The sequence below is a fragment of the Nomia melanderi genome, chromosome 3 (genome assembly GCF_051020985.1).
Source record: "Nomia melanderi isolate GNS246 chromosome 3, iyNomMela1, whole genome shotgun sequence".
NCBI classification, from domain to species: domain Eukaryota; kingdom Metazoa; phylum Arthropoda; class Insecta; order Hymenoptera; family Halictidae; genus Nomia; species Nomia melanderi.
This window is the reverse complement of record NC_135001.1, coordinates 2,372,799-2,394,839: the sequence shown is the minus strand read 5'-3', so window position 1 is coordinate 2,394,839 and position 22,041 is coordinate 2,372,799. Positions and strand designations below refer to the sequence as shown.

Genomic DNA, 22,041 nt, shown 5'->3' with positions numbered 1-22,041 from the left:
ACGGCCGGCCGTTTCCGTCCTGTTTACGTTTTAAACAATATTCGGCCGTAATAACGTCGCCGCTTTTCAACGGAATCGATTCGCTGCGGGCCTGGGAACACCTCTTTGCTTATCGGGATTGGCGAAAACGATGATGACACGTTAAAAATGCTCGCGCCAACCTCCACGCTCTAGATAGTAATTTCCGGGAAAGTCGTAACTTATTTGCCTGGCCTCGGCGCCGGGGAGCCGATTTCCAAGCAGCTGGGGCGAAAATACGTTTAAAATATCTGAGAGGGTTACGCGAAGATTTAGGGGTGCGACTGGGCTGCAGAATAACACCAGAATGCAGCGTGTACGAGTTTACATAATATTGCTTAAATACGGGGATCCCTTTCACCGAGGAAATCAGTTAAAAACGGTATTGGTTACCCTTTCAAATAGTTATGCTATCAATCATCAGACTCGCAGAACGTACAAGTGGAACGCGAAGATCAGCTCGAAACTCACGGAAGAACGAGCTGTTGCAATATTCAATGTTACCAGGAAATCAACAAATCTGATACTGTCCATTTACTTCGATGCTTCAATTACTTTTAGAGGGACTATTCTTGTGATTAATAGTATGTTAACATTGTTCCTATAAAAATCGATCGTCGATTTGAACCTTAGAAATGGTTTTAAGAATAGCAATTACGTTTTAAAAATACACAATTAACCGTTTGAATCACAAGCGCGATTCTCTGTTACACTGCCTAAAAAATAATTCTTAAACAATTGTATTAATCGTTATATAAATTTTTCTGTTAATACCTTCGGAGAGGAATTATTAACCGTCTGAGTGGCAAGCGGCGCAATGGCGCTTCGTTACACTGTCTAAAAGTGCCAGTCTATCGACTCGTAGAATCAAATTAAGATTATTTATTTCCTTTCCTTCTAATTATTAATTTTTATTCTTGTTATTATCCGCCTAAGACTGAAAACATGTAACGATCGAGCTATTTAAAATTTTTTTTGTATAAATAGAAAAGCGTCATTCAGTTTTTGAATTGAAACGAAAGATGGGCGACGCTTGGCATTTTTCGATTAAGTTTTTGTAAAAACCGGCAGGACTTAAACGGTTAAAAAAGAAATCGACATAAACGTTTACAATGAATAATACTATAAATAATATTTATAACATTCAGTACATATGAAATTAACGCGACACGCGAACCCAGTGTTAGAGACGTTCATCTACAAATGGCCAGATATCCTCCAGACGAATCATTTCCTGAAACTCGTCTGTACAGTTACCGCTTCAAACTGAAGCGTACAAAAATATTTTTCCGCTGCCAGCGTCTGGAAGCGCCAGACGCGATGAAATAAGCGTGCGTGCCGCCGCTCACCAGGCATCCCTTCGACGCCACGTTAATTGCTCGAGCTTTGCGAGGCGAGCTGGGGCGGAATAAAAGAGAATACCGCGTACACGTCTCTTGGTTCATCCCTTCGGAGGATTCTTACGAGACACGTAGTGTCCGCCGACGATTTTTCCCCCGTGTCCTTTTTCCTGTGTTTCCTTTTTCGCCGATCCGTTCCACTTTAACGCCACGGCAGCCCCTTTGATCTCGTCCACCACCGCGAATCCATTTATATCGTCGCGATCCGACGATCGAGGGAGCAAACCGGCGGCGTCGTGCTATCTCCGCTCGAATATAAATAATTCATCGCGCGCCGCGCTCGCCTCTGCTTGTAATTCGGATCCCGGCGGGGATTTGTAATTAGGATTTCGAGAGATTCTCGTGATTTCGATACACGCTTGCCGCTTCCCGCGGAAAAACGTCGCGCGGCTTTGTTGGTCGAGTTACAGGAACGAATTCGACGGTTCGATGTATTTTCTGGACAGAATTCATTGATCGGTTAACACTAAACCTACCGGACGTGTCAAAATGGACTGTTTCTGATTTATTCGTTTTGCAATTGTTAAAAAGGTGACTGATGTTTCTCTGAGAAATTATTAAAGGAATTGATTTAGGAATAGACAAATTGAATTGTGAATCGATAGTCTTGATGCACCTTTGAAGTTTCTGTAGAGGATTTTCGAAAAGTCAATTTAACTGCTCAGTTTTAGTGTCAACGGTGTTGTTCGAGCATTTACGACCGTAATAGTTGTTCGGTTTAGTATTGAGGATCATAAAGATTAATACTCCTTATCAAGTTTTGCATAGTATAATTAGACGTGAAACGAATATTAAAATAGAGTATGTGTATGAGATAAAGTATGTGAATTTTATGACGCCAGTTACAGGGAAAGATAGATGGAAAATGAAATTTAGAGGTATAAGTACTTTTTTTTGGGTCGAACTTACGATACGCTTTTTCATTAAAATTTATTTGCTCTTTATCTAATTATGAAATGTTACGTATACAGGAATATCTGAGATAAGTATTTTCACTATTTACGTAAACGAGTTTACCAACTAGCGTACTCTTAAGAGTCTCCTCCAAAATCGGGGAAGCGTTTTTATGGAATAAGCAAGACGTCGAGTATTCATCTTCGGCATATGAACGCAACGAAGCGATTTCTTTGGGGCGAAACTGTGGAAAACGTGTATTCGTAAAGCGAACGCTTACGTTTAGATGAGAAATGGTTTCCTTGATCAACTATGGTATTCCGTTCCTCTCTCGAGTATAGATTTGATGCATTTATAATACACATGATTAAAACCGAATATAAACAGAGGTTTAATAAAATTGAATGAAGTTCCCGGTATATTTGAAGCCATATGGAATTACTGGAATAAATAAAATTTTGTTTAATTATGCCCACCCAACTTCAAACGTTTGCATTTATATTTGTATGAAATTAATCCGTTGGTAGTGAATAACCATTGATCGAAGCGACGCGTTATGTGAACACTCCTACTTGAATAATCGCGTCCCATCGTGTTAAGACATTTAAATAATATTTGCACGGTGGGCAATGCAACGCGAACGTGTTTTAACGAGTGATACCTTCATGCAGATCACAGATCGATTATCCTGTCGGCAGCGCCGTCGCCAATAGACTATTAAACTAAACACTGCCATACTTTCTTGCACGCAACGCTGTTACACATCTCGCTGACATGAATATTTTATAATCGAGTGACACATCGCGATGCTAATCGAATTGGAATAGCTGTTGTAATTGTAACGTTCTTTGTTCCCTCGTACGGTGCGCCTGATAATAGAGTAATTAAGTACACCTGGTAACGTATAACAAAATAATTCAATACAAACAGTCACGTAAGGAACAAGTAAATCTCTCCTATTGTTACGAATAGTTTCAAGCTAAAGAAGTAAAGAAAGCTTGCTCTAACATCACCTACACTGATATCGTATTATCCGCTTTTATTCGGTCGAATTGGATCAGCCAAAAAAGAAGTCAGTTAAAAAAATCGTATAATATTTAAAACGAGTAGAGAAATAATTACAGAAAAACTCCTGTTAATAAAGAAACTGAACGTTTTTTAAAATAACTACAGAAATAATAACTGATAAACAGGTCGATAAGAAAAACTGAAAATTTCTTAAATTAACCAGAAAAACGATAATAAATGAAAAATATTCTCGGTAAGAAGAGACTTGAACGTTTCCTAAAATAATCACAGAACACGGTGACAACTTAAACGCGACGTGTCCGTGGTGTCATCCGATCGTTCGGCTCGGCGCAACGACCATTGCCATTGTGACGTGTTTTCACGCAGTGCCATCGACCTGCGGCTTTTTTCCACAGGTCGCCTAAAACGCACGGGGCGTGCCGCCCGCAACCTGACCATCGGCTGGGGCCTGCATCGATGATCACCATCAACGGCATCGATTACCACGACCCACGACCACGACTGCGACTACGACGATCCGGTTGAATCTTCTCGCTGCAGATGTTTCGCTTGAACGGTACACGGTAAAGCCTGCCCGCTCGCCGTCAGGAAGTAAAAAATGTCCAAGAAAGAAATCGTCGGGAACGGACGAGCATAAACACCGACGGAAAGTACGCGACGGAGGGGCGCGATTCTCGGGAAAATAAAAAGGAAACGAGGACACTTCGAACCAGTTCGAATGTATCACTGAATATTGGATCGTGTTAAAATTCAAACGAAACGGAAGATTCATGTAAATTGAAACTTTGGAAATTCTTCGAGGTCTTCGAATACTTCACACTTTCGTAGTATTATCTCGTTCGTAGTAATCCCAAGAACGAGAACCGATCGCGTGGTATCCCTGTTCTTGCGCCGGAGGTGAAATCAGTAGTCGTCGCGACAGCGCTGCATTCTTGTTGATCCAGCGATGTAACGATTAACAATCGCTGATAAACAGGAACGAAACGAGCAACGGTTACTGAAAGCGATTCGTCGCGGAATAATGCACGTGCGCGCGATTGAAATTGTATTGCCAGGCCGGAACGGGAAACATTTGCCGCGCCGGTGCGCTAGAAAGTCTGAAATATTCAACGAAGAAAAGTGTCTAATATTCTGAAAGCTTGAAGCGCGCAGAGAACCTCCGGGGTCTTTCGAAAGTTTGCAACCCCGTAATATTCAAATATTGCGAGACGGATAACTTTCCTGTGTTTTGTCGCTAAACTGCGGATATACCACGTTCACGGTGTACTTCTATGTCGAAAAATAAAATTACTTCAATCCCAGTGATACTCGATGTTAGCACGTTGCATACTGGTAACGAGAAATCTCGTTTTATATAAAAACACTTAGCTATATAACTTTACTAATTGCCACAGCAAGAAATATTAAATTTGATTAGAACCAATTCTCCATTTAAACTGTATTACATAACAATATGATATTCGAGTCTTTTTATAGATAGTGATATAAGTTGATCCACTGAAAATCACTATTTTCACTATTCAATTTCCTAATTAGCCGGTACGCAATGCGTTAATATTAATTGACTTTCAATCCGACAAACCGACAAAGAAATTCGACGGTTCCATCTCTGATTCGCAGATTTTAGTCCACAAAGTCTTCGAATTGCGCCGATATCCGCAGTTTAATCGTCTCACGGATCAACGGATCCCATTCGAATGAAATTGCCGCCCTTTCTGAATCGATGAATCATATGTTCGTTAAATAATCCTGAATCTCGCGTCGGGGATAATCGAAAATTACCTTCCCACCGGGAATCGATCGCCGTCGATTATTTTTCACCATGTTCCCTCGGTTCCGCGGTTTCGGTTTCGAAAACAGCCTAGCCGTTCCGCCGTCGCTTCCGGTCTCCCTTCCCAGGGCATTCATACCGGCCGGAAGTATCTCGTTTTCCCAACCGGATGCCGCGGAACCCGCTGAATCGCACCTGACCACTTCCTGGCTGCGCGACCAGTGGCCTCGCGTCCTGCAGGTCAGCGAGCTCAACCCTTAACCTCTTGCGCTGCAAAGGAATTCAGAGATTCGCTGAAGTCTTGCGAGAAGAATTTTGTTCTTATCTATTCTACGCTGATATGTACACTAATCTCGTCTGTTACCTTAAAATCGTCTATTAACATTGAACGAGTCAATTTGATTCATATTGAATTTTATAAACATTATTTGGTAAATGTTTGGGTGGATCTCGATTGATGCAGTTGTATAATTATGTGCCCTAATTATCTACATTAAAATCTCTAATTTCCAAGATCTAAATGAACGAGTATCTTTCTGAAAATGATAGAGCAAACTGTATAGTAAATTTCCGTAAAGCTAGTGTTCACAGTTTTCTATAGAATGATACATTTGAACTCTTTGTACTCGGACGTCTTTCGCTAGAAATATTCAATAGATTCAAATGAATTATAGACAACGTCCTTCGAAACGAAATGAATGAGGGAATATACGTAGGTTAACACATTGTACGCCGGCTAAATTTCAGCTACTGGAAACGCGAACGTCGGTGATTATATTAATATATTTTGAAACATCAATCAAACCGAAACTTCTAGCTTACGAAGAAGAATAAGGAATTCGATCTTGTAATTTTACTTTGGATTTATGGTATACATATCTAAAATGTTACATTGATGTGGGACTACCAATTAAACGAATAAAAACTCGCATTATCACGGAGCCGGCGCGCAATGTGTTAAGAAATAAAGTTATTATCTCAATATTTCGCATATTTAGGGATTACAAGGAGCTTAATATTATTTGTAAGATTTTATGATTTTGGTATATCGAATCGAGTGCAAAGAGTAAAAACAATCTAGTATGTTTAACGCAACAAGACTATCGATGTCTAGAAAACATCGTTGACAACGTTGGAGCAAAAACATCCCGGCATACGTGGCACGTCTTTCCAGCGCAAAAGGTTAAAGGACCACAAAGAAAACTAACGTGAAAGACTGATAGTGTCTAACGGACTCCTTAAATAAAAAATGCTTAAGAACAAAGTGTTTATATAATTTATTATTTTCTCTTGGTTACACTCATTAGTTTAGTCTACACATTAAAGTCTGTTCGATCTTTCATTCGTTCTAACTATTTGAATTTCAATGATAATTTGAATTTAAGAATATTATAGAAAACTTGTTATCAGTCTACGTGTTCATATGTTTTTTAACAACGTTTTAAATATATAGATAAGTTGAGGAATAAAGTGGGGTGATTATATAGTAGGTCTTTTAAAGCTCCATGCATTAAACAGTTTTAATGACCGGTAAAAAATTTTTGACAGACGTAAATGTGAAAACGAGTCCATTAGACTTTGTGGTCTTTTTAAAGGGTTAAACGCCGCCCTAAGATTCCTCATCTTTTATTTTCTTTCCTATTCTCACTTGTCTCGCCCCGAATTTCGTTCGACCTAGATCCACCGGCAAATCGCGTGCCACTTTTTATTCCAGCTGGAAAAGATTCGGTGGGTAAGATTGACCTCGTTTACCTCGCACTGGTTTTCAATCATTTTGTTCCACTTTAGAAATTAGTTGCCTTTGGACTGAGAGCAACTGTAAGTTTCACAGTTATACGATGATTATTCAGTAATTTTTTAATGGTATGAAGATGATCTTTTCGTCATTCTACTTGATGGAAACGGTGGGGCGTACTTTTGAATGCTTTAATTATCATTTTGTAAGTATTTATACAGAGCATATGACGTTGAATTCGCATATATTTTTTAAATGTTTTAATGACACGGTAAAAGGGATTCTTTCAGCTTTAGTTTACGAATGTAGGTTCTTAGAAGGCAAACATCAAGTTCCGTTAATTATTAGAAATATTCAAAGTATTTCACTTTTAATATCGAAACGTGTACAATTAATGTATCGATGTATATCGTGAATTTTCATCCGATTTTATATTGCGGTAGTCGACGAAGCTTTCCTTCAGTTCATTTCTTTCATCAAGTTTCTTGAGTATTCCAAATATTTCACTTTTAATATTGAAACGTGTACAATTAATGTTTCCATGTATATCGTGAATTTTCATTTGATTATATTTTTGCAGTAGTCGTCGATGAAAATTTCCCAGTCGAGAATCGAAAATTTTCAGCGGGCGTCATTACGGGTACCGAGTAAAGCGCTCTCTCTAATTTCTCAACACTTGTTTTATGCAAAACGAAGGGGAGGGGGGATCGATACGTTCACCGTAAAATCAGTTTCCGAGATAGTTTCCTCCGCACGAGGGGACGTCGACGTTCACGATTGATTTACGTCATTCAAGCGCAAACGAATCGCTCTCGTTCGCTGGATGCGATTATTTTCCTCGTTAATCGCGTTTCTATCGCTTCGGCTCGACGTTAAAAAATGCTTGTCTCTTGGAAACGGGGGAAGATTTAAGGGACTTTCGGTCTTGAATCACGTCTTCATCTGAAATCAATGTATTTCGGTCGTAACGCGCATCGCTGCAAAACTACGTCGATCGCGAACGGATTTCAAATATCTATTCACATTCAACATTTAAAAAAGGATACACTGAAAATCTGAAAAAAAGAATTCTCGTATAAAACATTCATCTTCACAATAAATTCGCAATCTACATTTCATACTACAACTAAAAACATCAAATTTCAAATCGCTGTTCACGCTCAACAGCAAAAGAAGAATATTAAAAACCTGAAACAAAGGAATTCTCACATGAAACATCTATTTCCACTTCGTTTTAATTAATTTCTATATAGTATGTTAACTCTTTGCGGAACTTTGCGAACAGCAAGAGACTAGCACGTAGTTTCTTCCTTTCTATTATTTAACACTAAAACTACCGAGCAATTAAATTGACTTCTCGAAATTCCTCTATAGAAACTTCAAAAGTACATCTATTGAAACTTTAATTAACTCATCATTCAGTTTGCGTATTGCTACGTCATTCTTCAATAGTTCCTCAGAGAAACATCTGACAATTACCTTAATACTTCCAAAGAAAAGAAATCAAGAATAGATCATTTACTCGTTCGGTAGTTTTACTATCAAACAACTGACATACACAATTCAGCCTCATCCAATGAAAATTTTACAAAATCCCAAAGAATTTTCGTCCGCAAAGTGTTGATAATCAATGTCACAAATCGTCATTTCATGTCACTTGTCACCGTGCAAGCTAACCAATGCACACACAAGGCAACGCTTTATTTCCTTGACAAGTTCCACGGAACCAGTAGGAACATATCGTTCCAAGCGTCGAACAGTTCGAGGGCAGGAAGAATGTCTTTCTCGATGAACTTCTATGTCTGCCCCGCCCACTGTCATCGAACCACGTGACACGGGTATTACGGTGTCACGGGTGGGACTGGTTTAAACGAATCTTTCGGCGACAATAACCGCTCTGAGCCTCGTTCAGATACCCCCTGAAATATTATTTTTACCCGGCGTCGCCGTGGGCGGCCATTCAAGGAACGGCTGACCAGGAGTCTTTCGCGCGGTCGCAAGTCGCATATTGTCTGTAACCAAGGGAGTGTGTTGTTAGCGGATGGGGCCGGGCGAACGGGGTACGGGGGAGGACGGGGAAAGAATGTGGGTGATATAGACCGAATCGTTTCTGTCGCCTTTGTCGCTCGGTGGCGATCATCTCCGCACTAAAGACACTGTGATAGCTAGTGATGGCGGCGAACAGCGTATTGAAACCCGATGGCACAAGGTTTCCACATTTTTACTGGGAAAGCATCAAAGAACTTGAAATCGGGCCAGTAATTTATGTTGTAAGATATATTACATTTCACTGTGGATTCCTTCATATTTTTACTCGTTTCGAGTTCGTTTCGTCTGAGAATATCCTTGGTTTTATTGTACCGGCATCGACGAGCTTGAAATTGGGGTAGTAATTTGTAGAATAAGACATGTTGTGTTTCACTGTGAATTTTTTGATGTTTTGACTCGTTTTGAGATAACTTCCTCCGAGTATCTTTGGTTTTACTGCATCGACGAGCTCGAAATTGGGGTATTAATTTATGAAATAAGACATATTATGTGTCACTGTGGAATCTCCGAAGTTTTTACACGTTCTAAGTGAATTTCATCTAAAAGTAAGTCCTTATTTTTAATTGTACATTATATTAGTGAGATTTGCTGAATTTTTGTATTTTTTATTCGTAACAATAATCCTCGGTAGAAACAATGACGTATTACTGGTATGTGATTAAATGACAGTTTATAATACGCGTCACCCTGTATAATTGAATGCGACGCCAACAGGTTATGCGCATCACAGTTAAATTACCTGCAGATTAATTTCTTTCTCGGTCGGTAAACTTTGATACAATTACATTCGCGGAGTACTCAAATGGAAATTGCCTGATCAATAGGCGAGGGTTGAAATAATTTTATCGTAAAAGGATATACAGCTCGAGCAGTGTATTTACAAACGGAAATGCGTGAAATTTCATTGGGTGCCTCGCTGCAGCCGCATACCCGTTAAAAGCGGGAAGCGTGGAAAGTGATTGAGATTGTGCGAGCGAGATATGAATATCATCGTGCCATCCTATGTGAAGCACCTGATGTACGATCTGCCGCGGCAAGCTTTCCACGTGCTCATATTCCGTTTTGCCGTGTACGTACTCGGTCGCGCGCAAAGATCCGTTGGAAAAGGAAATTATCTTCGGCCAGGAATACAGCTGGCAGTCGTGATTCTTTCGTTCACTGCTGATTATTTCTTGAAATATTCGTGTAAATTTCATCTCGTATCGTTCGAAGCACTTAAGAAATATAAGCAATTGTTCCTAAGGAGACTAAAAGAATTTAAGAAATTAGAGAAACTTACGAAATTAACACGTTGAATGCTATGGGGGTCACCAGTGAATTCAATTAAACGACGATTATTTGGAAACATTTCTGTATTATATATAATTCTACCTAATGTGATGACTGAATAATAATAATCTAACTTGAATAGTAATCCAATTCAATCAAATGATTTAATTATATATTTTTTCCGTTTTGTGTATTTCTCTATAGAATCGTATGGTATTCAACGTGTTAATAAGGAAATCAAAGAGATTAAAGAAATTCAAGAAATTTAAAAAATTGAAAGAATTAGAGAAATCGAAGAGAGTAAAAAACTTAAAAAAGGTTAACATGTTATTTCAATAGAATTGTGCTGATTCGCTTGATGAGTCAATAAATCATCAGCGTTCTGCAGCACATTACTCGAGTATTCAATAAAAGAAATTTCGTTCCCCTGGAATTTCAGTGGAAACGAAAGAATTAGGTTAATGGACTGGACTAATTTATCCGGATTCAATTCTTATTTTAATAATCGCCTTCCACCATCAGTGCTGGCGATATAGCGTGGTCGATGGCTTCGAGGGTACAAGAAATCCACTTTATTACACTATGATATTAATGTACTACGAGACATGCTCTAATGATAGGTAAGCGTGATGCGCTCGGAGGAAAGTTGGACTCGAGAAAGACAGCTGGAGTTCCACGTAAATCAGCCGTGTGCCTGATCGAACTTTGATTACGTTGTCGTAGTGTATATGTCAATGTGTAGACGTTGGATAACGAGTATATGTTCTGTGTATGATGAATAGTTTGTATGTGTAGCTTTAGATGTATATGAATTTCATGGAATCTTGTATCGTAACAGTAAGCTCTTGATCGGAGATCAAGCGAAGGCAAAATTTATAATTTATTCTTCGTAAGATAATTAAAAATTGTATTCAGTTTTTAATATAAGTAAAGGGATATCTATTATTCGCAAGTTTGAGACGAAATTTGTAATAAGATTAAGCTAATAAGGATTTATTTGACTTCATTCATGAAAAGATCAGAGACTTATCTCTGTTCACTAGTAGATTTTGCAGTAATGGATCAGACATGGATAAATGAAAAATGAGAGTCTACAGTTATTCTTGATGAAATGATAATTAAATACTGCTTAACATTTGTGATTCTGTCGAATTCAATTTAAAAGAATAATATTTCGTGTTTATTAGTGGAGAACACCGAGCGTACCTCACACAATCAGCCCTAGTCGGATCTGGGTCAGACCTAACTCTCAGGCCACTAATCATGGCGAACCAATATTTGAATACCATTATTTTCTGCGGAAGGTACAAATGCTCGATTCCCAAGAAAATTATTGGGTTAAGACGAATCAACATCCTGGCAGCATGGTTTACTTGCACACAGATTCCGATGTAGTCAGTATTTGTATTTTATGTCTTCTGTTCTACTTACGGTTAAAGGGCCTATTGAACGAAATGTTTGTAATCTATGATACATTAGTTATTTTCACTTAGCCTCGAGTTCATTTAACAGGCTGACTGTCACGAGAATTTCGAACGTTTTGTGTAACAATACAGACTCTTTCATAACAACGACAAATGGTATTAGAAGTAATTATTAATGACTTTGTATCACAGTACATGTATTACACTATTATCTAGCTATTTATGTTGCTAAGTATTTTCATTCGACATCAGTTTTCTTATTGTAAATGTATTTAACCCTTTACACTCGAAAGGCGACTCAGTCGCCATTTGCCTCGACATAAGAGAATTATAAAGTTTAATATTCAATATCAAAGTTCATATGATGTAATTACAAATAAAATATTGAAACAGAATAATTCTATCTATCTATATATATGCACACACTGCAGCTCATGGAAGCATGGACACTTGAGAATTAAAAGAAAAAGTAAATACAAAAATTTCTTAATACAAACTAATTTTATTTTTAGTCAGTTACTTAATGGATAAACATAAAATTAACGAATAATACATAAATAATGAAATAACATTCAAACAGAAACGAATTATGTACCTTTAAAGTTAAATTTTCTTTTCATCAAAAAATCCTCCTTTGGCACGTATTACAGCTTTAGTCAATCGGGGCATTCGTTGTATTAATTTTTTATTTTTTCATCTGGTATATTCCTCCATGCCTCTTATAACATCGTCCAGAGTTGGGTTTTTGAAGTTGGGACACTTTTTTCTAATGTTTCTATCCAGCTCGTCCCACAGTAGTTCAATAGGGTTAAGGTCTGGGCTTTGAGGTGTCCAGCCTCACCAACCATTTATTTACAAATTTTTTTCTTTTCTTGGTCCACGATATAACTTTTGCAAAGGCGAGACGTGTGTTTAGGGTCGCGTTGTCTTGCATAATAACGAAAGACCGACTGATTAATCTTAAGCCTGATGGTATTGCATTATCGATTAATATCTTTTTATAATCTTCTTTTTTCGTAATCCCATCAATTTTTATTAAATCGCCTATACCACCAAATGAAAAACATCCCCACACTAAAACGGAACCACCTCCGTGTTTTATTGTGGGTACAACACAGTCTGGGAGCATTTTTTCTGCCTTGGAACGCCATACAAAAACCCTTCGCTTTTGGCCAAAGCTTCAAATTTGGATTCGTCAGTCCAGAACACATTTTTCCATTGATCTTCTGTCCAATCACGATGGTCCTTTGTCCATTGAAGTCGTTTCAACCGATTTCCACATCGTATCAATGGTTTCCTTTATCGCTATGCGACCATGAAGATCAGCCTCCTGAAGACGGCGTTTAACTGTACTAACGGAAATCGGTTTCTCACGACCCTGATTGAAATCCGCAGTAATTTTAGGAGCCGTCATTTTTCTATTTCGCTTACTCATAAGCATAATCTGTCTGTCGTCAGCGTTAGAAGTTGATCTAGAAGGACCAGGCAGAATACGGTCTTGGAGACTCTCAGTGTCTTTATAGCGACGAACAGTCAGATGGGCAGTTGATTTACAAATTTTCAATTTTTCACCAATGTTACGAACTGAATATCCTTCTCGATGAAGTGTAACGATGGCCGAACGTGTTTGCACACTTAGGGGTTTCCCACAAACCATTTTGTTTATTAAAACAGTTTTAAGGGGCGTTTTACAAAAACTTTTACGGAACGTTTTAACTTACGAGAGTCTAATACTAGAGTGAAATATTTAATACGGATTTCTTGCAATGTAAACAGTCCTTCTACTACTATGTACAGTGCGAAGTGTCAAGTAAACAAATAGCGAAGGACGAACGGCCTCCAAATAATAACGAAGACGCAAACTATTTTCTTTCGGTTGGATTCGAACGTAAGATAAGGAGAGAAAAAAGTTTTTTTTGGAATAAATATACATATGTAGATGAAAATGGGATACTAGCAACATATTATATGATAAATAGATAGAGAGATGGCGATATAAACATATTTTATACAAATCATAAATAATTATGTATCAAAAAAACTTTTTAACGAAGTGTCCATACTTCCATGAGTGGTGCATATATATATATATATATATATATATATATATATATATATATATATATATATATATTGTTTATATCTATGTTAGTCATAAAAGGTACCATTAATGTTTCATTAGAAAATGACGAATATATCCAGAAAATTTTCGAGTGCAAATCAATTTTTAAACTCAGGTCACCGGTGATTATGGCAGTCAGCGTGTTAATCGAGAAAGAAAAGTCCACAGAATATTATGTATTTTTCTCATTCGCGAGCTGTCGACGTATCATTTCGTAACAGATGAAAGGCACGCTTCGAATAAACAAATTAAGAGAGAAGACGATTTAATAATTTCCCTTGTATCAACGTCTACAACTTCACGAGCACCTGTACCAATACGACCGCTTAGTACTGGACGTATAATCGTCGCGTGAAAAAGCTGTCATCGCTAGCAAATCACCTGTCCGAGATCGTTGAATGATATCCGAGCCCAGACAGGTTGCTTCTCGATTTCAATTTGACCAAACTTTTATCCGTGCACTTGTGACATGATCGAGGAAATTCATTCTCTCACGATACCGTCATTCTCGATCATTCCTCGCAATAATATTCATTAAGGCACCAACGATACATTTCTCTAATTAACCCCTTGCCATACAATACCGAGTCGGACTCGTGAGAAAATTCTTAAAAAGAAGTTAGCAAAATTAAATGTCATTCAATTATTTTCAGTTCAGAATGAATTCTCGTGTTTTATTATTAATTGTTATGTTCTGAAGTGAAGGTGGATATAAATGAATTCAGACTTCTTTGTTTTTTAATAAATTATCAGTGACAAAGTTATCCTACCTAGCACAGTTATGAAAGAAATCTTAGGACAAGGGGTTAACACTTTCACACTAGGTTTACGGAACCCCATAGCTTGACGTATGTGGAATTTTATAAACATTATTTGACAAATCGTTTATGATCATTTTATCAATATTTGAACCTATGATTTTCAACATCTACATAAACGAACATCAATTTTTGAACAATAAAACATGTACAATAAATGTCCGTAAACTTATTGTTAATGTTCGCTCAATTCTGTGAGATCCAATTAGATTAGGTGTAAAATAAATGATCCACTGTTTTGATGAATTAATATTCCTTATCAAAGAAGCCATCAACAGTGCTCTCATGTTTCCATTCTGAAGACAAAAAGAAGCAGATTTTGTCTACGGTACTAATCAACCAGAAGAATAGTGGATTATTTATTAGTACACCTAGTACACACTCTAACATTGGAAGCCGATGATCAAATCATTTTATTACTATATAAGCCTACTATTAATGAAACAGACAACGGTTCCTAATTGTTACATTCAAGAAAGCGTACTAGCAGTATGCCAGCTTTACCTATTTATTTGAAATTCATAGACGCGATGTCTTCAGTTCGTAGGTATCTAAAGCTTGAACACTAAAAGCTGCAATATTATATTATCAATATTTCAAACATGCAAAAAACAGTACACCACACAGATTTTTCGTAATTGAAAATGAGAAAGTATGCGTCACCGGCTTCTAAGCGTTGGAAATCAAAAGACAGCGTTACATTGATTCATGGATAAAACCGATCAACCCACGAGATCGCTTTGCACGTACATATTGTCTTCATTGTCGTTACCGATACTTCGTCACTTGTCACGTGTGGGGTGAACCTGAATGTGAGAGAACGAAACAGTTGTTCACGAGAGAAGAATGAAGTCGAGCGAATGGCGCGTGTCTCTAGCGCGAGAGATGTACAGAACGTCTAACGAGCGAGACTAATTATTATCGATCGAAACGACAGTAAACGATTGTAATTAATTCGTGAAGCTTTCGCGCCGAATTTCTCGGTCCACGCGTTTTTCTTGTAATCGTATCCGCACCGAAACACAATTACGTGCAAGCCACGCTCACCAATCGGAAACCTTGCTGCCTAGCCTTATCTTGTAACGAGAAGTTCAAATAAACTGTTAAAAAACACAACACAGCGTCCAACGTCTTTTGTTCTTCCACCTTGACGTTTTCACGTGCTTTCATCTTGCTTTGTTCCTTAGTCGGGAAGAGTTGCCCTGATAGCACGTGCGCCTTGCGCATATTACATTCCGCGCCGCCGGTTAACCAGTCTCTTCGTGCGTATTTGCATCTGCTCGCAGCAGGTAATACATCCACGACGTTGAAGATTTTCTTGAAATGTCGAGGCTCGCTTTGATCTCCGTTTAATTAAAGAAGAAACTTTTAATTAAAACACAGAACCTGTATCTTGCACGAGTTTCCGCAAATAGCAATTTCCTATTCACATCTTACGGAAATTTCATCATTTCAAACAGAAGAATGGGAAACACAATGGCGGGAGGATTGAATATTCGGCTCGCGACGGAACGAAACGTCTCGACACTAATGAAGCTGTTCGTAGTCCCGAGATTAGTGAGGCTTTAATTGACAAATTGAATTTCATTCGATACGTTTCAGCCATCTTGCAAACACCGTCTATTACCATGTACAAACACAGAGCAAATTGGGAATACAATACTTGAAGAGGAACCGTAAGATCAGTTTTATGTGGTCAAGGATCTATGGTAAGTACTTACGTCTATGTCTTTACTTTCAATTAAATTCTCAAGCTTTCAAATTCCCAAATTCTCAAACATTCTAATTCTCAAACATTCAAATTCTTGAATGCCCAAAAATTTAAATTCTCAAACTCCCATATTCTCAAACTTTTAAATTCTCAATTTATCGAGATCTCAAATAATTCTCAATAAAATCATCACATTTCTATTGCAATATGACTAACACGCAGCGCATTCTATATTCTACCGCAAACTTGTAGGTTTCATGCAAGTTGTTTCAATACCAGGAGAATATTAAAACAAAAAACCGAAGAACCCCGCGACGCGAACGTCCCGTAGTTCGAGAAGTTCACGAGATTCAATTCGATACGCCGAGACGGGCCCCTGAATGCAGTCGTTTGGAGGCACGCATTCAGCGAATGGCGCGTCTTATCAGCCGACAAAGCGTCCTAATCCGCATGCCGATTTCCGGGCCGGCGGTTCCGGCCTCGTCGCGTCGAATATATCCGACTTAACGATCGCGGATTATTGAATGCAAATTGATTCTCGGCGAGTTGGCGAATCGCGTTCGGCCGTCTGCCGAATTTCGCTGTGCCGGCCGCGATTCACAGCTGCATACAAGATTGCACAGGTGGTTCTCGGCCATCTCGTCTTCGGAATTTACCCGGAAACGCTCGGCCCCGTTCATTTTCCCGCGAGCGAGCTGCACAGATCAAGAGAGCTTTCGTTGTTTCGAAACTAGACCATGCGAGAGCCAAAAAATATGAAACCGGGAATTTTTTCGGGTTTTAAAAATTTTGGAAGTGATCAAAATTGAAATATATAATAAAAATAACGAAATGACATTTTGTTATATTTTATTCTATCCATTATTAGCGTTTTTTACTCAAACTCACAAGCCAAATTGGGACTTTTTTGGGTTTAGGCCGTGTGATAAGTGATAAAAGTTAAAATGTCTAACAAACATAATGAAATAATATTTTATTATATTTTATTTCATCCGTTATTAGCGTTTTTTACTCAAACTTACAAGCTTACTTGGTTTTATTCGAACCTGATTCTTTTGAACAACCGATCCGATGCGATCATCGGATTTCCGATATTCTCCGGTTCCCTCACACTTCTACTCGAATCGTTAAGACGATCGTTTCGTGGGGAACGATAGTGGCTGTTATCGGACTAGGTACTTCGTAGTACTTCCTGTGTTTAAGGGAGTTTCTGACCATCCAAGAAACGGTCTACGTCTAAATAGTTAGCATATTTGTGTTCAGCAGTCTAACCTTTGTGCTAGGAACTTGAAAGTGTTGTGAGACTTCGAAAACGTGTTTATGGTACCATGTTTGTGACTGAGGTTGGCAATGGTTTCCTTGAGAATTAATAAATAATTCTTTAATTAAGCAATATATTATATTATAGTTAAGTCCGGAAGCTTGTTGTGTGAACGTTTAAAGTCGACCAAATCATTTTACCTTTTAGAGTGTCAACGTCACTATGAGCGACGCTGAAAATTTGTCCAAATAGTGTCAGCGTCGTTCTCTCTTTATTTTCAATAGTGATAAATGCAACTGAAAATATGAAAAATTCCATTGACGATTCTATTCATCGCTATCAACAATAAAGAGTCATTAAGAGCGACTCTGGCACTTTTTGGACAAATTTTCAACGTCGTTTACAGCGACGTAGCCATTCTAAGGGTTAAGTACAAAGTGAGATAACTACCCCTTGATTTCAATTCGTTCGAAACTCTTGCTTCAAGTGTATATTCCAATAGGAATTGTAAGAACAAAACTTCTATAATATCACACGTAAAAATCAGAAATTTCATAAATAATTTTAGAGATTTTTACGTGTGATATTAACCCTAATCGGACCACGATGTGACTTTGAGTCACATTTGAACATTTTTACTTAAATGTTTTCAATATTTTGTATTGCAGTTCCAAAAGTTTTTTTGGGCTTTTAAAATTTGAGCTCTATAAACAAAAACAATAACATTTTAATCATTCCTTTTATCCTCATTAGTAATTGAGAGTCACATCGAGGTATGATTCATTATAAAAACACATAGTACGATTAGGATTAAATTTCATAAAATATTTTAAAGATTACTTTATCTGAAACATCAATGTGAATCCATCAGCAGAAACCAGAAATCTACTTACAGCAAAAGAAACGATATAACGAAATTAGCATCAACGTACAAGATAGAAAATTGAACGATATTTAACTGATCCATAAAAATACGAACTCCCGTAACCATCTCCGCTAGTCAAGAGCCACGTACAAGCCTTAAGACGCTGAACATTATTAATCGTTATCTCCGGCGCCATTAAAACCTCGGCCATCTTCGCGTAGCGAGGCCATAGTCGAACTACGTCGCCCTAGAGTATTCTTCGGCACCCTAATTTTATCGATCGCCTCGACGTGCGCACCTTTGGGTGCGATCTTGTAGCAGATTAGGTAATTTCCTTAACAATCCTCGACACACTTCTTCGACATCGTAATTTCCGCCGCTTTTAGTTAGCGATCCTCTTAATTACCGTCGCGAACGCATGCTGCCGCCATTGGTGAAAGATATTTTCCCCGAGAGACTTCGTTTACTAAGACGCTGGTCGATCCAAATAACTTCCGACGTCCCCAGTCGATGACGTGTCTCTCTTCTAACTGATTTTCGTTTTCATTCACGCGGCAATTTCCAGATGAATGTTATAACAGATTTTTTAATGAAATTTTTTAACCGCAAAATAAAGTACCGCGTAATTGCTCTCTAGAGAAATTCTACGAGCGAATTCGCAGCCTAGGGACTGTCTGGGGAGTTGCTGTTGTATTTCCGGCATTGTTGCGGCGGGAGATGAATATCATTGATGTAATTTGTTCGCGGGATAATTTCTCTCGCTAGAAGTAGACTTCCGGTTTCTGCTGTTAGACTCGCGTTGATATTTAAATAGCGAGATAAAGTAATCTTACGTTTCATTAATTATTTTCGAGATTTTTACGTGTGATATTATAGAAGCTATGTTCTTACTATTTCATTGGAATATACACTTCAAGCAAGAGTTTCGAAATGGTTTGAAATCAATGGATAGTTATCTTTGTACTTTCACGAAGGTAGCGCGAGAGTAAAGCAGAGGATTTTACGATTGGAAGAGATGGGCCATAATAAAAGAGGAGGGAGAGGAACACAGGGAAAAAAATATCTACACATATATGTGTGCTGTCGCCATATTTTCTGCACTGTTGGACGTGGTTTATACTTTCCTTGATATCCTTATAGACATGGAAATTTCCTCTGTGAAATGCAAAGTAGGCAACGCGCCGCGGGCCCTGAATATTCAGCTAATTCGATTTTTTAGGGCATTAAGCTTGCACGAAAGTTCCACTTGCTTTACGAAAGTGGATTAACATCTACCGCGTACGCTGCGAATTGTGAAAAACATACCGCTAGTGCCTGCACTTTTCACGCGGCTTTATCTGGCCTCTGGTACTTCGAAAAGCATCGAGGAAATCTTCATGTCGCGCACGCGAAACGACGAGAAGAGAATAAACAAATAACGAATCTGCTTTAACGTCCTTAACGTGTCTCTTTTTCACTTTCAGCGGATCAGTTGTCAGACTCGACGACAGTTCCTTTGAAAAACAATACTTGCATGACTCATTCAAAGAGCGAATGAAGTTATTCGTAAATCTTTAAGTACCGTGTTCAAAGAGCAACAAATTCAACATTTGTAGGGTACTAAATCATTCCGCAAAGGAGGCGAGATTGCTCAAATGTAGTCTTTCTTCGAATCTAATGGTTCATAATTTTTTCCTGGCGAACAGTATAAATTTCATGGGGCCATAAAGAACGGAGACACGCAACCCCATTTAAAACTCCCCGCGATATACGTTATCCCAGCATTAAGTTGACCGTTTCCTGGAGAGGAACGTTTGACTCTTGCCGCCAGTAGACGAAAATATCGGAATAAACAAGAAGAACTTGGAAAATCTGTCCTTTTAAAATTGTGTAACATGTTTTATTGGAACACACTTTCTTATACACGCTCCCATTGAATCCACGTCCCAACCCCTTAAAATATCGTGTCAAATTCGCGCTGAAGATTTCAAGGAGAATTTAATAATTCAGATTTAAAGTAATCATCCTTCTATCATTGGTTACTCTAGTTTGGAGCGAACGTGGATATAAATTAGAATTCTCGTCTTTTCTCCAATAAATGATTTACACTGAAACTACCGGAGGGGTAAAATTAATCTGAGAATTTTGATTCTGCAAGTGTTTAAATTATGAAAGCGTTTCTGAAAGATTTTATATTAAATCCGTGCATTTCCACAAGATATAAGATTAGGAGATTCTTCGAATCTCAAGAAACATATTGTACTTATAAAAAGTTGAAGATAAGTGACTCTGATTGCTCGGTAGTTTTAATGTTAATGAAAAAATAATCGTTCACAATAGAGCAAAAAATCGTAGCGCAAATTTTACGAAGCGTTTATTTCGTCGTTTAAAAAGGTAAACAATATTTTTCAATCCTTCGTTTCCAAAATCGCGTGAAACTTCACAATTTCGTATTAAACCCTTGCCTTATAATAACGAGTAAGACTTGTGATGAAGATTTTAAATAGAATTCAACAAACACAAATATTACTCAATGTTTGTGAATTCAAATTAAATATTACTTTTCTGTGATCAATTATTATAGTTTAGAGCAAGCATAGGTATGGAATATACCTAAAATCTGTCTTCTCAATAAATTATTAATGACAAAGTAGTTGCGTCGATCATGGTTGAAAAATATACGAAACCTAAGGCAGATCTTGTCGAATTACACGTCGAATGCTTAAATAATAGAGAAAGAACGATGTACTGATCTTTTGTCGTTTCACTAATTAAATTGTTTATGTGCAATTTACAAATATGAGAGTTCGTTCTCGGCAGAGTGTCGACATTCTTCCTCAAAGGGTGAAATTATGCAGCGACCGAGAGTCGCCTCCCGAGTGGACAGGGTTAATAGAATTTTCGCATTCCTTTTTTCTCTTCGACCCGAAGTTATATTAAAATAATCTCGTGCAGTATTTCTTACCGTCCCCCCCCCCCCCGAAAATTTGATTACACGGGAACCGCTAGGTGAGTCAAACAGCCGCGGCGAGTTTAGCGAGATATTGTAATTGAATTAAAAATTCAGGCGCAATTTAAAAATGACCCGCGTAACCGGTTTTCATCTGTCGACGGGCTTATCTCTTATTCTACTATCAATTTGAATTTCGGAACAGCTCGGGCTGCGAGGAGACGGCGAAAATAAGATCCGGAATAAGTAATGAATGGAATGCAGAGCGCGGCCGTCGAAAAATCGACGGGGCGGCAGTGCGGAGTTGCGCGAAAAATACGGGCCGGCTGATGAGGAGCATTATAGAATACGTAATCGAAATACATAAAAGAATCCGGTGCTAATTATTCACACTGCCACTGGCTCGATATAAAGGAAGTGTCGAGCGAGCGAACGGGGAAAGTCTGTGATAAAAATTTCTCCCTGTTGAATACCACGTCGAGCCGCGTTATGATGCACGAGTTTCGTGTAATCCGTTTTAATGAATGCTTGATAGCGTAACTAAAATTACTTTAATTGCGGTTTAACCCTAATCGTTCCACGTGTTTTTATAACGAATCATACCACGATGTAACTCTCAGTCACTTATGAGAGTAAAAGGAATGATTAAAATGTTATTGTTCTTGTTTATAGAGCCCAAATTTTAAAAACTCAAAAGAACTTTTGGAAATGCAATATGAAATAATAAAAAAATTTAAGAGAAAAGT

The 22,041-nt window shown here is 38.1% G+C and overlaps 1 protein-coding gene across 6 annotated transcripts in view; it reads left to right on the top strand.

The window, feature by feature from the left end:
• The window catches only part of tmod (tropomodulin), a 109,023-nt gene extending 93,378 nt beyond the window's left edge, over nucleotides 1-15,645 (top strand). For all 6 annotated transcript variants that reach the window (XR_012998299.1, XR_012998303.1, XR_012998300.1 and 3 more), the window contains one exon: nucleotides 3,737-15,645. Coding sequence is in view for 1 of the 6 variants with exons in the window: in XM_031984224.2 (XP_031840084.1) it covers nucleotides 3,737-3,801 (65 nt within the window). In the remaining 5 variants the exon portion in view is untranslated. The remainder of the gene's footprint in view (nucleotides 1-3,736) is intronic.
• The last annotated feature ends 6,396 nt before the right edge of the window (nucleotides 15,646-22,041 follow it).